Source organism: Ictalurus punctatus, chromosome 8 (genome assembly GCF_001660625.3).
Source record: "Ictalurus punctatus breed USDA103 chromosome 8, Coco_2.0, whole genome shotgun sequence".
Lineage (NCBI taxonomy): Eukaryota > Metazoa > Chordata > Actinopteri > Siluriformes > Ictaluridae > Ictalurus > Ictalurus punctatus.
This window is the reverse complement of record NC_030423.2, coordinates 22,613,078-22,639,967: the sequence shown is the minus strand read 5'-3', so window position 1 is coordinate 22,639,967 and position 26,890 is coordinate 22,613,078. Positions and strand designations below refer to the sequence as shown.

The 26,890-nt window shown below is 36.1% G+C and overlaps 4 protein-coding genes across 8 annotated transcripts in view; all 4 read right to left on the bottom strand.

Annotated features, from left to right (window-relative positions):
• septin15 (septin 15) overlaps positions 1 to 2,027 on the bottom strand; it is a 37,846-nt gene extending 35,819 nt beyond the window's left edge. For all 4 annotated transcript variants that reach the window (XM_053682141.1, XM_053682142.1, XM_053682143.1 and 1 more), the window contains exon 1: positions 1,751 to 2,027. In XM_053682141.1, coding sequence (XP_053538116.1) covers positions 1,751 to 1,789 — 39 coding nt within the window. In that variant the 5' untranslated portion in view covers positions 1,790 to 2,027. The remainder of the gene's footprint in view (positions 1 to 1,750) is intronic.
• Positions 2,028 to 11,899: 9,872 nt separating this feature from the next.
• On the bottom strand, positions 11,900 to 13,844 carry LOC108269316 (C-C motif chemokine 13). Its single transcript, XM_017475125.3, has 3 exons — positions 13,650 to 13,844; positions 12,902 to 13,022; positions 11,900 to 12,295 (listed from the first exon to the last, which is right to left on the bottom strand). The coding sequence occupies exons 1-3, from the start codon at positions 13,810 to 13,812 to the stop codon at positions 12,181 to 12,183; spliced, it is 399 nt and encodes a 132-aa protein (XP_017330614.2). The 5' UTR covers positions 13,813 to 13,844; the 3' UTR covers positions 11,900 to 12,180.
• Positions 13,845 to 21,259: 7,415 nt separating this feature from the next.
• LOC108269312 (regakine-1) lies at positions 21,260 to 24,601 on the bottom strand. Of its 2 annotated transcripts, XM_017475118.3 has the most exons (4): positions 24,580 to 24,601; positions 22,139 to 22,215; positions 21,830 to 21,950; positions 21,269 to 21,641 (listed from the first exon to the last, which is right to left on the bottom strand). In XM_017475118.3, the coding sequence occupies exons 2-4, from the start codon at positions 22,200 to 22,202 to the stop codon at positions 21,527 to 21,529; spliced, it is 300 nt and encodes a 99-aa protein (XP_017330607.1). In that variant the 5' UTR covers positions 22,203 to 22,215; positions 24,580 to 24,601; the 3' UTR covers positions 21,269 to 21,526. The 2 variants fall into 2 exon arrangements, with proteins under 2 accessions (XP_017330605.3, XP_017330607.1); XM_017475116.3 differs by lacking the exon at positions 24,580 to 24,601 and having other exon boundaries at positions 21,260 to 21,641; positions 22,139 to 22,926.
• Positions 24,602 to 25,878: 1,277 nt separating this feature from the next.
• LOC128628651 (monocyte chemotactic protein 1B) lies at positions 25,879 to 26,890 on the bottom strand. The gene is made up of 3 exons (XM_017475124.3): positions 26,735 to 26,890; positions 26,431 to 26,551; positions 25,879 to 26,261 (listed from the first exon to the last, which is right to left on the bottom strand). The coding sequence occupies exons 1-3, from the start codon at positions 26,796 to 26,798 to the stop codon at positions 26,147 to 26,149; spliced, it is 300 nt and encodes a 99-aa protein (XP_017330613.1). The 5' UTR covers positions 26,799 to 26,890; the 3' UTR covers positions 25,879 to 26,146.

The following is a 26,890-nucleotide window of genomic DNA, read 5'->3' as shown; positions in this document are numbered from 1 at the left end:
CCACTGCTGTGGTGGAACGCCACCTACGGTAGTGTAACACCACACGCCATGTTAATTTTTCTGCTTGAGTGGGCATTATGACAAGTACAAATATAACGTTTTGTAATTTGCCATATTAAGTTGCATGCATAGCCTACCATATAGCGGGAGATTTTATATTAGTACAAAAATTACGTAATCATAAGCAAATGCCTTATATGGTGTTGTCTGTTAGTTTGGCGTGGGTTTGTTTGACCGGCAAAATCCAGTCAGGAGAATTCCGTGATTTCACTTCGGGTTTTGCCGCTGAGATGGATTTTGTTGTGAAACCAAACGTTACATCGGTGATCTGCGAACATTTCGGATTCGTGCCTAACGAGAGATGTGAACCAAAAAATTTGGATGAAGACATATGTCATCTTTGTGGGGAAAAAGTGTTGAACAGGCAAACACTAGCCTATCTCAGAACCCGACTACAGGCATGTCCCCCAGTACGTGAAGTTGTTACTGCAAAGTAATGTTTTTTTTTTAAACTGTTTTTAATATTTAGATTTTTAACATATTATTTTGGTTACCATCCTACTGGTATTTCTTTAAACGTTTTATAGGCTGTAGTGATTTGTTTCACTGATGGAAGTGCCAAAATAAACGTGCATGTTTTGTTACGAAACAGATGTTTGAGCCTTGTTTAATTTTTTTATATTTAGGTTCTTATTTAATTTAAGATTAAATTATATATATATATATATATATACACACACACACACACACACACACATTTTATATATATATATATATATATATATATATATATATATATATATATATATATATATATATATATATGTGTGTGTGTGTGTGTGTGTGTGTGTGTGTATGCATGAGATGTTTTATAGGTACATAGGAACAATAGAATAAAACTGTCTGATGCCTAATACAGCACAGCAATCTCATTTTATATTAATAAAAACTCAGGTTTGCAACTTGCAAACCTGAAAAACCAATTAAATACAAGTAGTGGTCTGATATAAAATAGTCATAATGAAAATGCTGGATGGTCAGTTAAAACTTCTGTTTTAAATTTTTCTGTTAAATTTTTACCTGGAATTTTTTTTTATATAAAATATAATAAATTGGAAAACCAATTTAAAGATTAAAACCAATATAAATACTAAAAGAAGCCATTGGAATTGTAGTTAGCATGTTGCTAACAAGCGCCTCAGAGACTTAACGGTCATTTTTTAAATTGTTAAATTGTGCTCTCGCGCTCCATTACCAACGCAGAAACTAACGGTAGCTCTGTACGGCGTTGTATTCAGTTTTAAGTACGAAAATATGAATATACAGAAGGAAGAGTTGCGGGTTTTACCACTGAATAACATTTATAAGGTTTTATATATGCTTTTAAACTATTAAAAAGTAGGTTCGGTCAAAACAGGACGCTTAAAAACGACTAAAAAGGCAGAATGTGTGTGAAATCGTTTAGTACTGTAGTATGTTTTATGCATCTTGGATGCAGCAGTCATGAAAGAAAGTAGTTTTAAAAGGATAATGATACTTAGAGAAAGGTGTCATTGTTTAAACTACAGCCTTTCGGGTTTTATTGTTAACAGAAATTTGGAATAATCAGGAATCGCTCTCAGGAGCTTATGAGACTGAGATGATGATGAGATGCAATGCACCACTAGGAAATGCAATTAATGAGCTGTTGAATGATTTATAGAAGAAAACGTTTATTACGTGTATACGATGCACAGAGCTGTATACTCACCGCAACGCTGGAAACAGCCGAGTCTGGTCTTTCAATCATTGTAGTACCGTGACACCACCCTGGCTCCGTCCTGATAATTAATGCATAAAAAAAATAAAAGAAAACAGAGCGATGCCTTTTTTTTCTAACAGGATCAAACGTGGCTCTGACACATCCGATCAGATTGGGTCAGATCAGATCAGATCGGATCAGATCAAAGGCTGGTGAGCTGAATGTAGGAGGAGATGTTACGGGGGATGCGAGCAACGGACAGCATTCGGGAAAAGGCGATTGTCGCCTTACGTTATGCTTCTCTACCCGTATTCAAACAAGCCACGCCTTCCTAGGTACGGATTGGTTACCTAAGCAGAATCCCGCCTCCTACGCTGGGGAGTTGGTGATGTCATCAATGTTTGCGGAAGTCCGAATATAATGAGTGGGCTTCGGCCACCGTTAAGGATTCAGAAAAACTGCACTCTTTTAATCAGATTAAATGCTTACTTTGCTACTGGTAGATCATTCAATTATTTGTTATTAACATTGATGTCTGATAATGTTCAGTGTGTAATGTGTCGTCATTGTTTTAAAAAAATAAATCATGAAAAAGCAGCTTTCAGCGTAAAATTAGTAAATATACCATATCGTCAAGATTAAAATAATAAGAGTTAATTTAAAAAAGAACAACGCCCATTGTAAACTTGTGCAGATGCAGTTCGGCTAATCACAGGCCTAGCCTCGCTGTTACTATAGAAACGTTAACCACTCCTTTACCAGGAAGCGGGCCAATCTTTCTAGCCAATCTCAGTTCAGGAGGCGTGATATCCCTGAGCAATCACAGTGCTGGAGGCGGGGTTTGTTTGAATACGGGTAGGGTAAATAAAATAAAACAGTCCTCCTTCTATAGCGCTCATTGGTGCACGATGTGAAAGATTTCATGCAACTTCAAGCCGCACGCGCGGTTCTACTCGTGCGAAGCATTGTGGGAACTGAAGTTTTCAAATGCGGAAGCCGTTTACGTCACTGTTCAGAGGTTTTAATATTAGTGTGATAAAATTATTGAATATAACTTAAACGTATTAAAGAAGATTGTACGTCAATGTAAATGTAATAATTGTGCTCCATATTTAAAAAAAAATATATATATTTTTTACATTTTATATTTTTGTTTTCATTTATTATTATGAATATATATATATATATATATATATATATATATATATATATATATATATATATATATAATCATTTTTGATAATTTGTGGAAAATATATTTGTCAATTTTTACTGCTTTTATTATTCATTTTTACTCTGCAATTTCCCTCAGGATCGATAAAGTATCTATCTATCTATCTATCTATCTATCTATCTATCTATCTATCTATCTGTCTGTCTGTCTGTCTGTCTGTCTGTGTGTATTTCTGTCTATCTATCTATCTGTCTGTCTGTTTATCTATCTATCTATCTATCTATCTATCTATCTATCTATCTATCTATCTATCTATCTATCTATCTATCTATCTGTCTGTCTGTCTGTGTGTATGTCTGTCTATCTATCTATCTATCTATCTATCTATCTGTCTGTCTGTCTGTTTGTCTGTGTGTCTATCTATCTATCTGTCTGTCTGTTTATCTATGTATATTTTTATCTATCTATCTATCTATCTATCTATCTATCTATCTATCTATCTATCTATCTGTCTGTCTGTCTGTCTATCCATCTATCCATCCATCTAATAATGTCCCTCTTTTTAACTGAAAATAATTAGTTTCTTTTCTTTAAAGCGCAGTAATTATTCATTGTACTAAGTAAATGTTATGTTAAAAATACGGGTATCTTCAGTATGCGGCTGAAGTTGGATTTTCTGTTGCGCTTGAACAGATCCAGTAGTTTCACTATTGTGCCTGTAGATGGCTGTAAACTCTTAATAAAAGAGCAAAAATCTGTTTCTTTCTTTTGCCTCCTACGGAGCCCCTGAAGTGACCTGTGTAAAAAATAAATGAATAAATAAAATAAAAATATAAAATCACAGAGACTTTTGCGTGCGCACAAGAAACGTTGGTGCTCTAGTGAAAAGTTTCTCGTGTGCATGTAAAAAAGTGTGCATGTAAAAATCTCTGTGATATATATATATATATATATATATATATATGCACAGGTGACTTCAGGGGCTCCGTAGCCTCTTCATTCACAAAGCTTCTCACAGATTTGATGAACAGACCTGCAGCGGCTCGTGACCATAGCGTCTGGTGAACCAGGACGACATTAATAACGACATAGCCTCAAACAAAATAGAGTCGAGACTCTGACTCACACCTGACTCATGATGCTAGGATTACAGGCAAGATTCCTTTATCTGCTAATAAAATAACAATAATAATAATAATAATAATAATAATAATAATAATAATAATAATAATTTAGAAAAACAAATCAAAAACATGCTAAAAAAAAACTTTCAAGCAGACTATCTTCAGTTGTTTCTGAGTTTGATGTCAGAGATAGTATTCTTCTTATGCCACAGCAATTTGCCAATAATTACAATTTTTCCTTATTTATGAAAGACACATCAAATGTTTTAACCATTCATAGACACATTCAATATTATAAAACATTCATGAGACTCGAGTATTCAGTACGTAGGAGTTTGTGCTTCCTGCTTTCTCTGTATTATAACAAGTAATGTAATATAACCAGTCATAACCCACTGATTTCATGAAAACCATGTAAGCTTGAGGCCTAGAGTAAAGCATTTTTTAAATGATTAATTTTATCTCATTGTTGTCCATCTCTCAACCCATCCATATTGAAAGCACACAAACTCAAAGTGATACATCTCCATGTCTAATTCTGTCTATCTGTCTGTCTGTCTCTACATCTCCATGTCTAATTCTGTCTATCTGTCTGTCTGTCTCTACATCTCCATGTCTAATTCTGTCTATCTGTCTGTCTGTCTGTCTGTTCTCACATCTCTGTCTGCTTTATCTCTGGCTTCTCATTCCTGTGCCCCTTTCCTTTTTGGTTCAAACTCATAAACCACGCACACTACATTTCTCTCTCTCTCTCTCTCTCTCTCTCTCTCTCTCTCTCTCTCTTTCTGAGACTCTAAGGCCATGGAGGACATACATTTCATAAGCTCTGGCCTAAGGCTACATAAACCCTTCTACCTCACACACAGCCGCTGGCTTCTTCTTTGTGAAAGAAAAAGATGGTGGACTCAGGCCTGGCATTGACTAGAGGATTAAATATTGCAATAGTAAAGTATCACTATCCCTGATCTCTGGACCCATCTTCCGTTGAGCTTGTAAGAGGGGCAAAGACTTCACCAAACTAACCAAGTGATGCCATATGGTCTTGTGAATGCTCGCTCTGTATTTCAGGCCTTCATTAATGAAATCCTTTGAGAGTTTCGGAATTCCTGTGACATTCTTTACATAGACAACATCCTGATCTACTCTCAGTCTGAAGCAGAGCATATCTCACAGCTATGAACAGTGCTGAGAAAACATCTTGAAAGTAATTTGTATGTCAAAGTCGAAACATGAGTTTCAAAAAACGTCTTTCAAGATGAGCCAGAGCAATTGGAGGCAATAATGTCTTGACCCTGTCCTGAAACAGCCACAGAACTACAGAGCTTCCTTGGCTTTGCCAACTTTTATCGAAGGGTGTCAGATGCAAAGTTCCCCTTCATCATCATGAGTGACCATAAGAACCTTGTCAACATGTCAAGTCTGCAAAAAGATGAAACCCAAACTTTATGGTTTCCCTTAAGACATTATCTCCAACCTAGGGATCCAGTCTTGTGTCTTGCAGGCCTATTATCAAAGACTCGATATAAATGTTAATCTATCCTCAGGTTATCATACTCTATTGAATAGCAGATGGAGAGACTGACCCAAGAGACTGGGAGGTTCCTCAGTGCCTACTGCTTCACCAGTCAGCAGTACTGGAGCAGGTACCTCACCTGAGTGTGTGACAAGTCCAAGTTCATTCATAATTGGATTTGAGTCCGGACTCGAGTCCGAGTCTGGGATCGAGTACCCCAACTCTAATGGGATGAGAGAGGAAGATTATAATGATGATGAATAACTCATTTCATATGACAAACAAGAAGGAGGATCCATGTTAATCAAGTTTATTATAACCAATGATGTCTTTCTTCTCTAAATCATGAATCATTCATTTATGTCTCTATGAATATCCATGTGCAGTGCGAAGGCCATTGGAGCACTCGGAGGTAAGGTAAGAGTGGCTACCTTGGTTCATTGATTTCCGCAACACTGGCCTCTCCGTTTTGAGAGGAATCTAGAGAAACCTTTCAGAAGTTATACTTTTATTAGTGAAAAGCTGATCTGAAGATTCTTGAAGCATGTAATAAACATCAAATTCTGAAGATCAACACCGGTCTCCTGTGTACTGACTGATCTTTGCTGAACTTCTAACACTACTGATGCATTTTTAACACCAAATATTGACTTTTGAATATTGAATATTGCTTAGTGTAATACTGTTCACTGTTCACTCTTTATAGTAGAGGTTGTTGTTTTTTTTTACTGTAGAATTTGAATTTTCATTATTTTTTGAAGAATGTTTGCTTTACAGCATTTCTTTGAATGTGCTTAAGACGTTCACACCGGTTTAAAAACAAAAGGGAGAATTCACCCAGCACTGACATATTTGTGAAACTGACATATTTGCATTTGTCATATTCAGCAGAATAGTTTCACTTGTAGTTAACTTGCCAGAGCAGAAAAAAAGGAAGTGATGGAGGAGGTATTGTTGTAGCAATACTTAGAATTTGACAGCATGGGGCAAAAAGCAGATGTTACAAGTAAAAAAACAGGGGGATTGGGTAATAGGAAAAGCATGCTGGATTACATTAAATACACAGTGAGGGGAAATACATATTCAGACACTTTTGTTTTTGTTATTGAATATACTTCTAGTGAATAAGTCCTTCTAATGAATAAGTCCTAGAAGTCTCTGTCATCTGATCTAATAAGTCCAATTCAATGTCACAACACAATGTCTTTTTAGTTTGTAGTTATTAATATGAACAAAAAAATGTCTTATGTTTAAAGAAAATGTATTGGGACACCACAAATGACCAACATTAGTACTTTGTTGCGAAGCTGTTGTAGGCAATTACAGCTTCGAGAGGCCTAAGGCCTAAGAAATAATTAAATTTTTGCAGCATTGTGTTTCAGTTTTGGCTCAATCCTCTCTGCAAATCATCTTCAATTCTCCAAGGGTACAAGGTGATGGACTTGCACTTTCAAAAGAAATTCTCATTGGGATTCAAGTTAAGAGATGGCTACAACCATGCAAGGCCTTCTTGAGTTATTTCAACTGTATGTTTGAGATTATTGTCTTGTTGAAATGTCCGTCGTCTCTCCAGATTTAGTTTCTTGGTTGATGAGATTAAATTCTCCTCTATTAAGTCTCGGTACATCGCTCCATTCATGTCTCCTTCGAGGATGTGTAATGGCCCAGCGCCATTTGCAGAGAAGCTGCCCTGTATCATGATGCTCCCACCAGTGTGCTTCACTGTGGATATGATGGTTTTCTTGGTATCATATCACAAATCACAATCCTTTCTTTCTCCAAAACTGACAAGCTGAATTACTGTTAAATAGTCATATTTCATCTGAGACTCCTAGTTGTTGTACTGTTAATGTTTGCATTTCACTTGAAAATAAATCGCTTTACAATTCCTGACACCGATGTTCCTTTTGTCCATCTGCTCTACACATTCTCCCATTTTTTATGCTTTAGTATGATTATAGTGGTTTATACAGCAATCTGTGACCATTAACTCTGATGTTTATATCATATATACACTATACACTATAATTCCTTGACTAGTGGATATGTTAAGAAATAAAACAGGAAATGTTTGCCAGATTACGTAAACATTTACACACAGTACAAAATGAAACTGTGTGTGCAGAAGGATCATAGTTTTTCAGGAAGGTTTTCAGGAAGCATCAGTTCACATTGTTCTTGGTTCTTTCCTAAACAAAGTTGGGACTTTTCTGTGTCTGTTCAGTGAAAAGCTCAGCTGAGAGGTTTCACATGTAGTATACACACTACAAGAGCAGAAGGAAGTGATGGAGGTGGCACTCTGAATACAGACAGTAATACCTAGAAAGTGAACTACAGAGAGCACAATAACTTTCATAGAAATCTGCACAAATTAATATAAACAAATCATCACAGGAAGGATATTTTGTGCTTAAACATATGGGTGTAAAGGGTCATTGAAAATCCCCATTTATCGTTTTTTCCCCAGACATTAAAATGGATGACTTTTTTTCTGCAAACACAGGTTTAAAAATTATTCAATAATTATTCATACAATTTCTTCTACTTAGGGTATGTCTCAACCTGCTCCCTTGGTAGGTAGTGAATCAGTTGTACACCAGTTTGGACACTGCTAAGGACATTGGCTCACTACATGCTGGGACACTGATGACTCAATTTTTGCCAACATGACTACTCACTTGTAAAACATGACCAAAATGTCATAAATTTGCTAGCTTAATCACATGTATTTCTGTCATAATACTGTATGTCAAACAGAATCATAGGCAACCTAGTGGATTAAAAAAAAAAAAAACACTTAAACAAACCATATACCGTATAGAACAACGAATAAAGCTAACAACCGTTGACATAAGTAATCATGTGAGAGCTACATCAACGATAACAAGCTACTTACATTTGTAGCCCGATGTTGGTTGAAAGTTCATACCCCATTTTTTTTTCGAGCTGAGAGGCTTCAAAAAAGGTCTTCATTTCCAGTAAGAGAACATAGTGAGCATCGATGCGCCCTGGTTTTTGAGGTACATTGCGGAATTTTTTTAGGGAGCAAATTTCCCAATGCACTGGAAGGATTTTGCAATTGAGACAGCCCTTAAAACGGTCAACTCCCTGATCAGTGCCTTTACTACTGAACTAGGGAGATGATTGAGACACACCCTTGGACTTTTCCTCACATATTCATGCTTGGAAGGAAATGTCACACCCTAAAGATAGCTGTGGATGTTCTTCCTTAATTAACCTAAAGACTGTCTACACTCAAGTCTCAATCATTGAACAGTCATTAACTTCCCTTTGATACGATAGACATGAAGTTAAAACTTTAATGAAATCAGAAATGACTCTGATGCTCATACTCAAGTTGCATTCAACACACTTAGCACCGCATGACTCTACAGTATATAGTTATAGAAGAGAAATAAAATGGTAAATGGCACACTAATATAACGCTTTTATCCAAAGCGCTTCACACTGTGTCTCATTCACCCATTCATACACACACACACACCACTGGTAGCAGATCTGCCATGCAAGGCGTTAACTTGTCATCAGGAGCAACTTGGTGTTCCGTGGGTTCAACCCACTCTACCAACCGAGCCACAGCCGCCCCTAAATAAGGATGGGTTTCATTTTGAGTATGGTTATGCTCAAAGTTTCTTACTTACGTCAGAGTGGAAGGTTACTGATTTGTCCACCTTTTTACCTCCTGGGGAAAGAATAATATAACATTAGATAAAAGGTAGGTAGTTTAAATATTGATCAAGAGTTCAGGAGACATCTCAGTATGCCAGAGTATTTAAGACTTATTCATAATACAGACACACATACATAAATAGGATGACATATACAGTCTCCACCAAAACTGTTGGAATGGCAAGGCAAATTCGTAATTTTTTTTTTTTAATTTTTTTTGCTGTAAACTGAAAACATTTGTGTTTAAGATCAAAAGATGAAAATCAGAACACAGTTTAGAATTTCAGTTTTTATTTCCTGGTATTTATATGTAGATGTGTTAAACAATATAGAACATCATACATTTTGTATCAGACCACCCAATTTGTAGGCAAGTAAACATATTGGAACATGCGACTGACAGGTGTTTCTTGTTACCCAGATGTGTCCTGTTAGATTGACTATTTAAACAATAAATAGCTGTGAACATTTTCTCTTGGTTTTAGCCTTCAGTTTCACCTGTGAAGACTGTATTTGTTGTTAAAAAGGATAAGCCAACATGAAGATCAGAGAGCTGTCTATGGGAGAAAAGAGGGGAAATCAATCAGAGGCATTGCACAAACACTGGACACAGCCGATACAACAATTTGGAATGTCCTGAAAAAGAAAGAAACCGCCAGCCAAGGAAAACAACAACAGCTGATGACAGAAACATTGTGAGAGCTGTGAAGAAAACCCCAGAAAAACAACAGTCGGTGATATCATCAACAACCTCCACAGGGCAGGAGTGAAGGTATCACAATCCACTGGCCCAAGAAACTTTGAGAGCAGAAATATAGAGGCCATACCACAAGATGCAAACCACTCATCAGCAGAAAGAATCAGAAAGCCAGACTGGAATTCACAAAGAAATACAGAAATGAGCCACGAAAGTTCTGGAAACAAGATTAACCTGATGGAAAGGCCAAATTGTTGAGAAGGAAAGGATCTGTTCATGATACAAAGCATACAAGCTCATCTGTGAAACATGGTGGTGGTAGTGTCATGGCTTGGGCTTGCATGGCTTCTTCTGGAACAGGCTCACTAAACTTTAATGAAGATGTAACTCATGATGGTAGCAGCAGAATGAATTCAGAAGCTTACAGGAACATTTTGTCTGCCAATTTACAGAGAAATGCAAATCCAAATTAATCAGGAGGAACTTTATCATGCAGCAAGACAATGATCCAAAACACACTGCCAACTCAACAAAGAACTAGATCGGGGGAAAGTGGAAGAATTTAGACTGGCCAAGTCAATCACCAGATCAATAAACCAATTGAGCAGCATTTTATTTTATATTGATTAACACATATAGATGTAAATATCATGAATTTACAAAAGTTTCACAAACGTTGATTTGCTTTGTACATATGTTGGTGAATGGCAATCACCTATAAATTACCAGGTGCTTGAATGGCACAGCTGATTTGAATTTGGTGACGCCCACAAAACTCCTTAAAAGGCAAAGCTCACAGAGGTGAAATGTTGAGTCAACAGCAAAAAAAAAAAAAAAAAAAAAAAAAAGACTTTCACAGAGGTAGATGGAAAAGTTATATTGTTGGGAATATTATATATATATATATATATATATATATATATATATATATATATATATATATATATATATATATATATACACACACACACAATATTATAACTTGGGAATTTGATGTGAATTAATTGAGGTGAAAAGAAAATGGTTTAAAATGAAAATGTACCCATTTTCTTATTAATTTAATAACTGATCTTATTTGTCTTAATTAATTAATTTATGTTTGTTTGCTTTCTTTATTTGTTTTCATATTTCATATTTATTTAGTCATTGCCATTAATATGAAATGATTGGGTTTCACAAATGTTTCATTAAATTTGTGGGTGTAATTAAGATACACAAGCTGTTTCAATTTGATTGTGTAATCTGTCTATAAAAGTGCAGTAACTCATGGTGATTTGTGTGATTTGAAGCTGATCAATCAAGGTTAACATTAGAGTGTCTTCTTATGCGTTAAGTTTACACACCCATACACTGGAACACGAGTAGGATACAATAGTTTTTTTTTTCTTCTTTTTTTTATTTAAATGACAGGATTTCTCACAAATTCCAAACTTATGAATAAATCTGTTTGTAATACAGCTTGGTAAATGAGACTGAATGTTTCATTGATTCTCCAAAGAGTGTGGAGGAATTGTAAAAAACAAACAAACAAACAAAAAATTACAGTAATATGCAAATATTTAATAATAGTAAAGTAATGACTCTCATAAACCGTTATCAAATAGTGTATTGTGTATACTGTATATTTATCAGAGAAAGGACAAACTCCATGATTTTTATGCAAAAACCAAAGTGTAAAATGCAAAAAAAAAAAAAAATTTTTTAAATTGTGGATTATTTTCTTTCTAGCTCGTTAACTGTAATAAGATAAATAATCCAGAAGTTGCTTCCTTCTCCTCTGTCAGCAGGTCAGCCTTGGACCTAATATGTTCGGTTGGTGGAATGTCCAGGAATAATAAAACTCCATAGCCCAATATATATCTAAAATATTGTAAACATTTAACTAATGTTAACTATTCGATAACTAATATTTGAATAGATGGAATATGTTCATAAAATAAATATATACTATAGAGATGTGTGGAGTTAATTAATTTTATTTTTCCATTAATTGGAAACACTGAAATCTCACACACACTATGTGGCACTGTCACATTAAAGCTCAGAGGTCAGAACATATCAGTAGAATCCATGCTGCTGATCATACAGTATGAGTCATTAATTACAAATGGCTTTTTAAAAAAAACAGATTTTTATTTCAGAAATACAAATAGGAATTACAACATTTTGACAATATATTAAATAAGTTCTCTAAGTTAACTTAAATAGTTTTCTGTGTTGAAATGCTGTTTAGGGTGAGCTTCAGGGTTTTGGACTTGAGGGTGCATTTTTTCTACGATCTACCGACGCTTTGCAACGTTTGGCCCAACTGTCCATAGGATCCATACAGATCTTCTTTTTTAATTTAGTCTCAAAGCTGTGACACAAAGAAAACACAACGGTGATGGATGAATACAGGAGAATCAATCAAGTAAAGTAAAATACAGTATATACATATGTAGCCTGCATCAATAAAATCAATAAAATGTCATTAACCTAAATAACTTCCTCAGTGTCCTCAATAAAATTCTCAAAATGCTCAGTGAATGTTAATTATATTGTGCCATGTAGAGGTGTGTATAGGGACCAGGAACATATAGCACCCCCCTAAAAAGTTGTAGTAGCGAGTGTTTTTTACCATGCGTTTGCTTTAGCAAGTGACGGTGCATGGGGCAAGGGGCATGGTGCAAGGGGCATGTAGCGACCACTTGGCAAGATATGAAACAAAAATTATTAACAAACAAGAGTATTGGGTATGTGTGCCTGCTTTAACCTGGTCAGAGTCACTGTAGTTTAAAATTCTAATTTCTTTATATTTCAGGAAACAAAGCAAAGCTCTTTAGAAAATATCTTGGACGACATACAAAAGAAAAACAAAAAATAGATGGAATTGCTGGAGTGGGAATAGCATTGGGATAAAAAAAAAACAAAAAAAAAACAACAGTCTCAAGAACACCTCTAGTGGCAAGCAGCTGATACTCACACAATGGCCTTGATGGAGCAGTTGCTGCTGGTCCTTCTGTAGGTCACGATTTTATTTAGAGGGATTTTCACATTAGTTGTGGATGAACAGCACTCATTTTGGAAATCAAAACTGCTGGGAGCTGCGAGAAAACAGTTATAATTTCAGACTCAACAGAAAGAGATTCATTTTTAAGATGATTTTTTTTTCATTAGGAATAAAATATCAAGCCTCTCGTATCACACTTCTACCAAACAAAACAATACATGCTTTAAAGTACAAGATGAACAAAAGCTCTGGAATTGAGAAATGTGCCTCTGCAATCTGACCTTTGAAGTTGCAGTAGGTCAAATTGTTGTCATGGCATGGATTTGTGTGTAAGATTTCAAACACGTTTTTTTTTTTTTGGTGACACAATCCATTTCCGTTTATTTCTTTATTAAATTTCCCAAACCACTACATCTTTTTCAAGAATCAGCATGATGAATAGTTTAGAAATTTTGACTCACAGTTATGATGATTATTATACAATTTAATTTGAAACCTTTCACACAAATTCAAGCTATGCAGTACACGTTTCACTGGATCTAATTCAAGTTCAAAACTGACAAATGCAAATAACGGCATAAAGTTCAGCTTTGTACATTTTAAATTAGCTTGTAGCAGCTCATTTCTCATTCGATAAAAAACATTCTCTGCTGCTTTAACACTTGATATTAGGAGGGAAAAATGAGGGTGCACAGTATTAACAGGGTGATTTAATACTCACCGCTAGACACCAGATGAAGAGAGCAGAGCAACAGTAGAAACAGCAGAGCCGTCAGGTTCCTCATTCTAGCAGAAAGTCTGATTTCACACAGAGACAGACCGGAGTGAGAGTTCGAGATCCAGGAGACAGGAGTCAAGTGCTGGATGAGTGAGCTGCTCTCCATATTATATACACACTGAGAGACAGCAGGATCTGTGTGAGGGAAATTTTCCGTTACTCAGTACTGAGCTTCCTACTACAGTATGACATCATTCCTGTTTTCTTCTTCTTGGTTTCCCTGAACATTGTTAAACTATTCACAGACTTTGCTGAAAGTTGTTTGCATCATGGACTTCTTATAAGTTAGACAGTGCTTAAAAGCTGTCTTGTTATTATTAAGCTTTAAGAAAGTAATTACACATCAGAGGTGGACAAATATTTAATTCATTAGTTAACTCACTGGGTAAATAAAAGCACCAAAGCTCCCTTGTTTTGTCCTGGAAAACCTCATTAACAAGGCTAAAAGGTTGTCGCTAATATAATGTAATAACATATGGCAAGCTGGTTAGCTAGTTAAGTGCATTAATACAAACTAAGATAAACAAATTTCAGGTTATAAGACGACTCTGCAGGCATAGTCCTTATCTTCTCCTGATCATTTTTAATTCAATAAATAGATTGTAATTGTTGGACAATTGCTGTGATATTAGAGGACTAAACACTTTGGGACATGCTTTTGTAGTAAAATAATCAACTTCTGGTGGTAAAAGTAATAGTAATAACCTGGACACAATATTTGTTTGTCTCAGGACCCCCCTTTTTCATGTTTTACTTCCTGGTGAAAGAATAAAATATCTTTAGATAAGCGTTTTCAGGGAGCTGAAACACTGAACTGGAGTTCAGGAGATATCTCAGTATATCAGATTACATGTGATAAGTATGTAAACATTTATACACAGTACATCATGGCCTGCAGAAAGGTTCTATTTGTGAAGAAGTTTGTACCGAATCAGTTCATAATAAGTGATGACACAGTGATGTTCAGAGTGGGAAGTTATTGTCCATTCAGTAAAAAGCTCAGGACACAAAAGCAGAAGGAAGAGATGGAGGAGTCACTGATTACAGACAATAATACATGGAAGATTGACTACAGAGAACTCCATGATTAATTTTACTTCATGAAAATGGGAACAAATTAAAATAAAAAAAACATATTGTCAGCTTTTACATACAGGATCTCTATAGATTTATTGTATTGGTATTTTTTTTCTAATCTAACAATGAATGCACATTTTTAAATACAAAACACTGGTTTCAAAATGATTATTAAATGATGATGATGATGATGATGATGATGATGATGATGATTTACTAATATTATTACGTTATATTTTTTATTATTATTGTTATTATACTGCACATTGTAATTTAATTTAATTATTTACAATAATATTTGGTGAATCCTCCTCTAGAGAGTCTCTTCCTATAATGTTAAACAAAGCTCATCTTCCTCTGGTCAGCAGTGGGAATCATGGGTAATCATGGTAACTCCGAACAATCTGGGAAGATTCATAACTCAGATGGGAGAAGTTGTTCCTAGGACAACCAAAGTCTGCACACTCCACAAAGGTCATGGATTGAGGTCTGGATTGAGATTTGACTGGCCTTAGGGTCCTTGTCCTCTTGGAAGGTGAATCTTAGCCCCAGTCGCCCCATGTCTCTTGCGGACACATTTTCTCCAATGCTTGCCCTGTATTTGGCTTCATCCAGCTTGCCCTAAAACCTGACCAGTTTCCCAGTCGCTGTTGCCATTAGGTTCTTGGTCACCTCCCTGACCAGGGCCCTTCTAGCCCAGTTACTGAGTTTGGCCAGATGACCAGCTTCAGAAATAATCCTGGTGGTTCTAAAATTCTTCAATTTCACAATGATGGAGCCCATTGTCCTCCTGCGAAGATTCAAAATCTGCTTTTATATCCTTGCCCAGATCTATGTCTTGACACATGGCTTCATTTTTGGTCTGGCATGCACTTTCTAAATCATGTCCAATCAATTGAATTTGCCACAGGTGGACACCAATCAAGCTCTAGAGAGATCTCAAGATAATCAAGGCAAACAGGATGCACCTGAACTCAACTTGGAGCACCTTAGCCTATCTAAATAAGATGTTAGTTTTTGATCATTTTTAATAAATTTGTTTTGTTATGTATTGAAGTTTTTTTTAAGAATTTTAGCTGGTAGACCAATTAAGAGAACATTATAATAATAAATACAAGAGCTGGTGAAAGAATAATCTAATGTTTTAGCATCATTTATATTTAGTTAAGGGTGGCAATGTTTGGAAGGTAAAAAAAAGAGGCAGATTTGGTGAGAGATCTCATGTGAGGTTCAAGTGAAAGTGTAAAGTCGAGGATAACACCAAGATACCTGCACACATTCAACAGACACACCACCTGTGTCAACAGAGAAAGCAGACAGTCTGGATATTTAAATTTTTATTGATTCAAAGCTTTAAGTTTGGAAATTCCTATATCATCAGCATAAAAAGGAGTAAGAAAAACTCAAATGTCCTCTGAAGGTGTCTGACAGTAATAATCTCATTAATTACAATAATATAACAATTTCAATGATACAATACCGGTATTTCAACCATACAGTACCAGGCTTCCTGCTACCATATGACATCCTTCCTCTTTTCTTTTACTTTTTCTGAACATTACTTCTATGCAAATCCTTCACTATTTCAAGACTTTGCTGAGAATTTTCCACATGATGGACTTCTTATAATTTAGACAGATAGAAATGCATTTTTATTAAGTAAAGGTAATGTAAATTTAAAAACTACTTAATCAGTGGTTTGGAACGCCAAATTATGGAAGTGTGAACCACAAGTTGAAGTTCTATGTCATCATTTTGACTTAAGATCTCATTAAATATTTTTGTTCAGTTTTCTTTATATTTAACTGCAAGGTGGCATATTGTGCTTGCTGTACTTGAGGGTGAGACAATGACGGTTTTACACTGCACAATTCTACACAATTTTATCAGCGTTTCCTCAAACTTGTCTTTCTGATTTGAACTGGCTGACTGTGAATTCATATTTACTTTCAACTCAAATATCCTGTTATAGATATCTAAAATAAAATTAATTATGTCACTGTACAAATATTTAAAGTCTGATCCACAAGTCTTTGGAAAGTGACACAATTTTTGTAATATTGCCTCTGTACACCACCACAATGGATTAGAAATGAAGCAATCAATCACTGCACTTACATGGACAAAAATAATCCACTATTAACCCGATTAAGACAATACTCTAATTAAGAAACTACCATGTAAACAGCAATTTTTAATTACCTTAATCTAATTTAGGTCATACTCAAAGTAAGCACTAATCGAATTAAGACATGTGGAGTACTCCTGTTTTAGTCGCATCATCAACATGTATTACAGACATGTAAACACCTTAATCACATTATTAACGTTGTGTGAGAGTTTTCACCGCATTTTGCGACAGGACACGATCACACACGGCAGTGCTCGACATTTTACGGCGAACAAGAGAGCATGGCTGCGTCCCAAATTGCATACTTGCCTACTACAGGCCTGTAGTGGGGAAAAATACATGTATCTCAGCTACTATATAGACGGTAAGTACGCAGTTTGAGACGCAGCCCACGGCTTCAAGCAGTTGTCTATTTGCACGTACAGCATGACAAATAATTAACTGCACTGAAAGCGCTCGTAAAAATTAAAAAAAAAAAAAAAACACCCAAAACTGTATACGGTACCATAACGAAGACGAACTGTATGTTGATACGTGAAATTCTGGAGGGACATCGGATGGTGTGGCGCGGTCACGTAATGACGTGTGCCGTTAATCTAATTATGTTCTATGACATGTAAAATGGGTACATGAAAGGAGCATTCTAAAAGCGACTCACGTAAACACCTTAATCACATTATTATCTTAATCAGAGTAAGGTCAATAATTAGATTACTGCTGTCCATGTAGACGTAGTCAATATGTGATTGAAGACTTTCAGCTTTAATTCAAGGGGTTTAACAAAAATATTGCATTAATTGTTTAGGAATTACAGCCATTTTTGTTTACAGAGTTCCTCCATTTTAACAGGCTCAAACGTAATTGGACAATTGACTGATAAGCAGTTTCATGTACAGGTGTGGCCTGTTTCCGTGCTATTTCATGACAAATTAAGGAGATAAAACACCTGGAGTTGATTCCAAGTGTTGAATTTACATTTGGTAGCTGTTCAAGGGAACTCTCAAAATGCGGTCCAGAGGTGGTGCATGTGAAGGAGGCCATCATTAGGCTGCAAAAAACTAAACAGACCTATCAGACAGATAGCAGAAACTTTAGGAGTGGCCAAATCAATAATTTGGTACATTCATTAAAAGAAGGAATGCACTGGAGAGCTCAGCAACATTAAAAGGCCTGGAAGACCACGGAAGACAACTAAAGTGGATGATCGCAGAATTCTTTCCTGGGTGAAGAAAAACCCCTTCACAACATCTAACCAAGTCAAGAACACTGTAGAGGAGGTTGGCATGTCATTGTCAACATCTACAAACAAGAGACACTTTCATGAATGTAAATATAGATGGTTTACCTCGAATTGAAAACCTTTCACATCTACTACCTGCTTTATTCACCACTATAGATGGTAATCTGAAAGTCATCAGTAATACTGCTCACCGCTATTATTATTTGTAATCAAACTCAAACATATCAAACTTAAATATAAGTTCAGTGAGTTTGATCACAAATTATAATAAGGTTTAAGGATTACTTTCAGATGAGTGTCTATAGTGGTGGAATAAAGCAGGTAGTAGATGTGACAGGTTTTCAGTTAAACTCAGACCAGTGTGAATTTTTTTTTCATTTTAATAAGCAATATTGAAATATTTCCCAATTTTAAAAACAAAGATGCTTTGCCTATGTGTAGGCAAAGTGTAAGTGTAGCCCCTGTATTATGACACATACATGGATGTTACTGGACTAAGCCCCGGATATCCTCTGACCCTAGAACTGCCCCTGTCTACACGTACTCCTGAGAAACGATTGTCAATCTGTTGCATCATTCAGACAAGGCAAGGGTAATACAATGTATAACTGAAGTCACCTGAAGAACTGATTTCTCAGATGTTCTTACATGCTATTTCCACTGCATAATCATCCAGCCTCTTCTGTTTCCATTTTAAACCTACAATAGGCTATGGAATGTTATTTGCCTCACACTAGGCCTTTGTCTCTGAATATAACTTTAAGAGATTCATTGACTGCTGTATTCTTCTGAACTGCTTGTCCATGTCTAGACTTTCCATCTGCAGATATCTGAGGAGGCCTTCAGTGATAGATAAAAGTTTATGTGCACAGTAGCACAGAAGTTGTCAATTACAGCACTGAAGGACTTCACCTGACATGCCCAAAATGTTTTTGACAGCTGCACCAGCTCAGTTGGTTGTAGCCCAAGCTGTTTTTGAACTTAACTAGTGGTGCACAGAAAAAACAATAAATACTCTCCAGTAAATCAAAACTGCTGGTGACTTCTGGTATTGCCTTGTGTGTATGGCACAGCACAAGATTTAATTCATGTGCATAGCAGTTAAGGTATACTGCTTTTGGATGATGTAGACTGAAATGGGCCTGTACATCCCCCACAGCTCCACTCATGACTGAAGCACCATCATATGATTGTGCAACACACAATAGATGTTTTATTTTATATGACTACAGCATCAGTGCAGCAGGGCTGTGCATCAAAACCACGCAATTTGAAAAGACCAAGGAAATTTTCCTTGTCTCTACCCTCAGGTTTAACATAACGCACATATACAGCCAGTTGTTCAGAGTGCCTGCCTTGTCCCTCATCTGCCTTCAGAGCAAACATATTTGAAAATCTTATTTCTTTCATGATGTTTTCTGTGATCTCTTCCGAAATACATGTGATTATTTCATTTCAAGTAAGACATGTAGGTAGCATGGAATGGAGCATTGTACCACTGTAGAAATGGGTCAAACTGTGTGAGAAGCTTCATGACTCAAAGTTACCCGGATTTTGACTCTGGCTATTTCATCTTGCCCACCGAATCCCCTGAAATGATATCACAGCACCAACACAACAGAGCTATTCAAGCCTGTTATTTTTCCTACACTGGCATTATGAAGGCTACTTTGTTCATGATCTCTGAATTAATCTAAAGCCCTTTACTAGTTGGAGATCCATGATCTTGTTAATGCAGCTTTGTCATTTCAAATATGATGCTTCCCAAAGAGATCACATGAAAAGCAGAATGCAAAATTTCTGTATACAGAGTATTCTAGCCATTGAAATGCATCAAGCCAATTCTTACTGAAAGCTTTTTGCTGTAATCCAAACTGGGTAAAGGGATATGAACCATAAACAGAGCGGGGAATTTTCAGCATGTCTGTTCAGTGAAAGGTCAGCTGAGCAGTTTCACATGTAGTATACACTACAAGCCACAGTGGAAACCACAACGGCAGAAGGAAGGGGTGGAAGTGGTACTCTGAATAGGACAATAATATCTAGAACGTTAACTACAATAATAAATAAAATTAAAAAAACACATTCAATGAGGGATATTATGTACTTAAACATATGGGGATATATCTATGGTATTATTCTTATTTATTCTACAAATAATAATCTAATCAATAGGCAGCACCTAGGATACTGATTTGCCTATCCCTGCTCATCTCAGACACCTAATTATGCTAGATTACTTAAGATATATACAAAATACAGTACAATAGTGATGAAGATGTATGAGGTGAAGTGTGGGGAAATGTGCTGTGGTTGGATCTACTCAATCTCTCCTTCATGTAAAACTCTAGATATTATAGAAGAAACATTTTTCACTGGCTTCAGAATGGATACAGACCCCTCCACCTTTTGCACAATTTACTGTGTTATAGATTTGTATATAAAATGGATTAAATTGACATTTCTGGCCATTACTCTACTCACAATAATGTGAGTATGCAGTTTCTCTTATTCTTCCAGGCAGATCATCTCAAGTTCAGTCAAATTGGATAGGGATTGCCTGTGAACAGCTATCTTCAGATCTCTCCACAGATGTTGTACAAGGTTCAGTTCTGGGCTTTGGCTGGGCCACTTAAGGACACTCAGAGATCGTCTTGGCTGTATTCTGATCGTTCACGTACTGAAAGGTGAAACTTGTGTGCACTCAGGAGCAGGTTTTCTTTAAGAACCCCTCTGTATTTGGCTGCATTCATCTTTCCTTCATTTCTGACCCATCCCACTGTCCCTTCATATTGATGTATGTACACATACATACCCATTTATATGTATTCTATAATGTGGTTGAATTGTCCAAACAGACTAATGACATGCAGTGTCCGAATGAATGTCATCAGTCCAATTGGACAATCATCAGAATAACCATGAAAGTTACAATCATGCCTGGATAAATATCCAACAACCAGCATGTAGGTGATAAAAATTTAGTAATAATGTCTCAAATGTCCTCTGAAGGGCTCTGACTGTAATTATGTAATTATTTACAATTATAAAACAATTGCAATAATACAATTATAAAGCAATGACTCTCAGGAAACCATAAGAAATGCTGCATAGTGTAACTATTTATTAGAGACACTTATATGTTACATGTGCGTAACCTCATTTTATTTCATTTTACTGATTCGTTAATTTGGAAAAAACATGAAAACGGAACAGACAGTAATACTGAACTCTTAAAAACACCAGGCGGTGCTGTCACACTGAGACTCAGAGGTGAGAATATCCTGTAATGTCTACTGTATGAGTAATATCAAAATTTGGTCATTATATTATGTTGGTCTTCGGTGTTGAAAACCCATCTAACGCTGAGATTCAGGGTTTTGCTGTTATAGTGGTGCTGTTTCTAAGATCCACTGCTTTCATGTGATGGTTGACCCAAACAGCTGTAGGATCCACACAGTGCTGTTTCTTATTTAGAGTCTCAAAGCTATGACACAAAAAGAGGACACAAGGATGCTTGATTAAAACACAATAATCAAAGAGCAATTCTTGTAAAAAAAACAACAACAACAAAACAAACGAACAAACAAAAAATTATATTTTTGATTTGCTTTATTTGATTCTAATGCTGATAAAATGAAATTATTATATTTGTACCAAGCAGGTGATACTCACACAATGGCCTTTATGGGGCAGTTGTTGCTGGTCCACCGGTAGTTCACAATGATCTTCAAAGGGATCTTTACTTTAGTTGTTTTTTGACAGCAGATAATCCTGAAGTCCATAGGTGCAGGAGCTGAGATAAAACATTGTTTACAGTTTTGGAAAGAGATTATTATTATTATTATTATTATTATTATTATTATTATTATTATTATAAATCATACTGCTACCTACAAGACAATACAGATGTGTTCACACTGGTCGATATTAGGTGGGAAAAACAAGAGTGCTCTGCATTTAACAGAGTGATTTAATACTCACCGCTAGACACCAGATGAAGAGAGCAGAGCGACAGCAGAAACAGCAGAGCCGTCAGGTTCCTCATTCTAGCAGAAAGTCTGATTTCACACAGAGATCTGTATGTGAGGGAATTTTTCTCCTTTTTCTCAGTACTGGGCTTCCTGCTACAGTATAACATCCTTGCTCTGTTCTTTTTCCTTAACATTACTTCTATGCGAATCCTATTCAAATATTTGAAAACTTTGCTGAACATTTTTCACATGATGGGCTTCTTAACCCTGGATCCTATTTTAGGTCAGATCTCTCTAAATTACTTATCCCTGAATATTATCAGCTGCTCACATCATAAACGCTTTAATCTGAATACTGGCTTCTTTCTTACCTCATTATCAAATAAAACCAAAACTTACAAATTAATTATAAAAAATATAAACCTGGATTGTATTTAATTAACAAAATAAAGTAAAATGACATGAAATTAAGTTACTCTGCTAGTACAATTAAAGAATTGTAAAACAAGTTAAACAACTGCACTCTTAAGCAATTTCAAACCAAACACTTTCAAGTAGTCATAAAAGAAATATCATCATCAGCGATGTTTTATCAACTCAGATGTTGTTATCAATTCAGAATGTTACTATTAATAAGCTGAATAAACCCTTAAACTTGAATAAACAGTTCAGAAATAAAGTGCTGCAGGCCTGAGTCGTTGCTTGTGTGCATCGAGGTACTAAATAACTGGCTGCTTCACTCAAAGAGCTAATCAACAAAATGAATGCAGGGGTGCTCACACTTCTATGACGAGAGCTACTTTTCTTTTAATTATTATTATTATTATTATTATTATGGTACGAGTCACCATGTGAAATACGCACATCCACTCTTAATTTGGAGATTGATAAATTATTTTGAGAGATTTGTTTTTATATTTGTTTTTGACAAATTCGACACATTTTGAATTCGGCATTGTAAAGAAAAAAATCTTCCTCTCATAGAGTGCTGTAAAAATGAGTCCTAAAACCCCGGAAATGAGTTGGCATTTTAGCATTTCCGGTTCCATCGTCACAAAGTCACTGGGTTTCTTGAATGGGTTTTTGGTTAAATGCCTGAAATAAGGTCTGTGGTTAACCCAAGCTCAAGACATGTTCACGTTTCACTTTACTACACAAAATACATCAGTAATACCCCATTCGTGATTTTGTTAAGCTTTAACATGTCTTGAAAAATTCGGTTGCTAACAAGTGGCTAAACGGGACTGCAGAGGTTGTCGGGGACATTAAACGTCATCATGGCGAACATGAAAATTCAAACTATTCCAACTCAAAATTTCCCACTTGTAGATTTATCAATTTATAGTATTTTCCAATTGTAGTGTTTTTAATTTTTTATAAGGATTGAAAGAGTTGTTGGAAGCTTAGTGGTGGAAGCTTAGACGTTGAAGTCATGCGACCGTGGTGTAGTTTGTTTCTAGCCTAACTTTAGCATTATACTTCTGGCAATTATATTGAGGCTTCAAAATTCATAGAAGTTGTGTTCATGTGTGAAGATTATCTTGATGAACAAAACATGTAAGAATCATAAACTTTTGTTGGTCACAGAGCTTATTTTCTGCAATAATCCAAAAGCCAATGGAAAAATCATATTGGCTTTTTGTCGAGGGAACCATAGTGATGCTAACTTCCAGGTTGGCTGTAGTGATGGGAAGTTCGGATCATTTTACTGACGCAGAACTTTCAATCTTGTTCAGCAAAATGAATGAATCTTTTTTTCGAGTCATTTCGGTCATTTCAACAGAATATAATTAAAATGTTACATGTTAAATTCCCCAACACACCTACTACTTAATAAACTTTAAAATAAACTATTGGCTAAAGCAACCGAGGCCAAATTATGAGAAACGGAAATGATTAATTAATAGCTTAGCTTTAGGTCTTCAGGCGATGCAGTCTGTTAGTTCACCTCACCTCCTGATCTGAGTCGTCCTTTTGTCACGTCACATTTGTCACGTCTATTCCCCAGAAACAGAAATGATTAGTTCACCTCACGAGTCTTCGGATCCGAGTCGTTCGTTCATCCCATTTCCGGTATTGCATGGTGCATTGCCTATGACGCGGTCACCGGAAGAACGAACGACTCAAACCCGAAGACTTGAGACGTGAACTAATCATTTCTGTTGCCGGTACAGAACCTATGGAGATGTTGCAGCGCATGCGCGGTCAAAAATGAACAAATCACTCTGAGACAACTTGTTGTTCCCGGGTCATATTAAAGATTCGTTCAAAATGAACGACACATTACTAGTTGGCTGACAAAAATACTTCTTGGGAGAACTCTGTCATGAGTGAAAATTTGCTTGTATTTTTCTCATTTGTAAGTCGCTTTGGATAAAAGCATCTGCTAAGTGAATAAATGTAAATGTAAATGTAAATGAGTGAAAATGGTGGTGTTTTTTGGCACTTTACCTGCGTCTGCTTCGTCCGCCATTTTAAATTTGCAACCATAGTGTACTTTGACTACTTATGCCGGCAAAGCATTGGAGATATCTTTAGGAGAAATCATTAGGCCTATGGATAGACAATAAAAGTGATATTGGAGATTGTTTTATTATAATAAAATGTGTTTTGAATGTATTTGTGTGTGGAACTACGGGTGTATGAGGGCGTGGAGGAAGACTCGGTAGACAGGCGGAATTTTAACAGAGCTCCGGGCTCGCGTTTATTCAGTCCGCGCACTTTCAAAGCTAAATAAACAAACAAACAAACAACCTCACAGCAGGAAACAGGTCGGTCCCGAACTCACAGCTTTCGAGTCAGGTTCAAGTTCACGCTTCTTGGTGTGTGTGCAAGCTCTCTCTCTCTCTCTCGCTCTGGTTACAGGACTCACTGAAAGCACGAAAGCACGGGAAGATCGACAAGTGATTGTCTTGCAACGTAATCAGCACCCCCTGCCTTACTGTTATGAGTTACTGTACTGTTACAACACTTCCAACATTGCCAAAGGAACCACTGAGCACTCCCAGTGTCTCAGGCGCTATCGGGTTGTTCCTTGCGAGGTGTATCAGCGTAGGTCTCAGCACGCTGGCGTTGTTCACAACAGCTAGTTTAAAAGTTTCCTTACTCTTATCAGGTCTGTTCTTTAAGAACAGTCGAGATATACATATATACACACAAAAACCCTGTCATTCGAAACTTAAAGAAGAAATGAATGTCATCTAAACTGTAAACACTATACTTTTTAAAAGTTCTCTCGTTGACAACTAATAACAAACGTACCTCTTTTTTGTTTGTTTGTTTTTACTTCTTCTTCTTCCTCTTCTTCTTTTGCTTATTTTTCTTCTTCTTCCTCTTCTTCTTTTGCTTATTTTTCTTCTTCTTCTACTTTTATGGCAATTGGCAAACCATTCTAGTCCATTCCCGCCACCTACTGGGTTGGAGTATGGAGCGTCGATGTGAAGGCAAAAAAAGAAAACAAAAAACAACAACTATCGTCTAAATCCCACTGCACACGCTACTGTCTCATGATATGGTGGGCAGTGAGGTGGTAGATGGCATGGCTAAGCAGGCTGGTGTTGTTAATTTTTTATTTGTATTATTTATTTGTATTATTATAGCAAAGGTATAAAGGGTGCAAATGTGCAAACATTTTTCACAAACATTTTTCTCCTCTGAAGGGCTCTGACTGTAATTATGTCCTTATTTAGAATTATAAAACAATTTCAATAATACAATTATAAAGCAATGACTCTCAGGAAACCATAAAAATGCTGCATAGTGTAAGTATTTATTAGAGACACTTATATGTTACATGTGCGTAACCTCATTTTATTTTATTTTACTGATTCGTTAATTTGGAACAATCATGAACACGGAACAGACAGTAATACTGAACTCTTAAAAACACCAGGCGGTGCTGTCACACTGAGACTCAGAGGTGAGAATATCCTGTAATGTCTATTGTATGAGTAATATCAAAATTTGGTCAGTATATTAGGTTGGTCTTCGGTGTTGAAAACCCATCTAACACTGAGATTCAGGGTTTTGCTGTTACAGTGGTGCTGTTTCTAAGATCCACTGCTTTCATGTGATGGTTGACCCAAACAGCTGTAGGATCCACACAGAGCTGTTTCTTATTTAGAGTCTCAAAGCTATGACACAAAAAGAAGACACAAGGATGCTTGATTAATACACAATAATCAAAGAGCAATTCTTGCAAAAACAAACAAACAAAAAAAATTATATTTTTGATTTGCTTTATTTGATTCTAATGCTGATAAAATGAAATTATTATATTTGTACCAAGCAGGTGATACTCACACAATGGCCTTTTTGGGGCAGTTGTTGCTGGTCCACCAGTAGGTCACAATTTTATTCAAAGGGATGTTTACTTTAGTTGTTTTTGCACAGCAGGTAATCCTGAAGTCCGTACTGCCGGGAGCTGAGATAAAACATTGTTTACAATTTTGGAAAGAGATTATTATTATTATTATTATTATTATTATTATTATTATTATTATTATAAATCATACTGCTACCTCAAGACAACACGTGTTCACACTGGTCGATATTAGGTGGGAAAAACAAGAGTGCTCTGCATTTAACAGAGTGATTTAATACTCACCGCTAGACACCAGATGAAGAGAGCAGAGCGACAGCAGAAACAGCAGAGCCGTCAGGTTCCTCATTCTAGCAGAAAGTCTGATTTCACACAGAGACGGACCTGGAGTGAGAGTTCGAGATCCAGGAGACAGGAGTCGAGTGCTGGATGAGTGAGCTG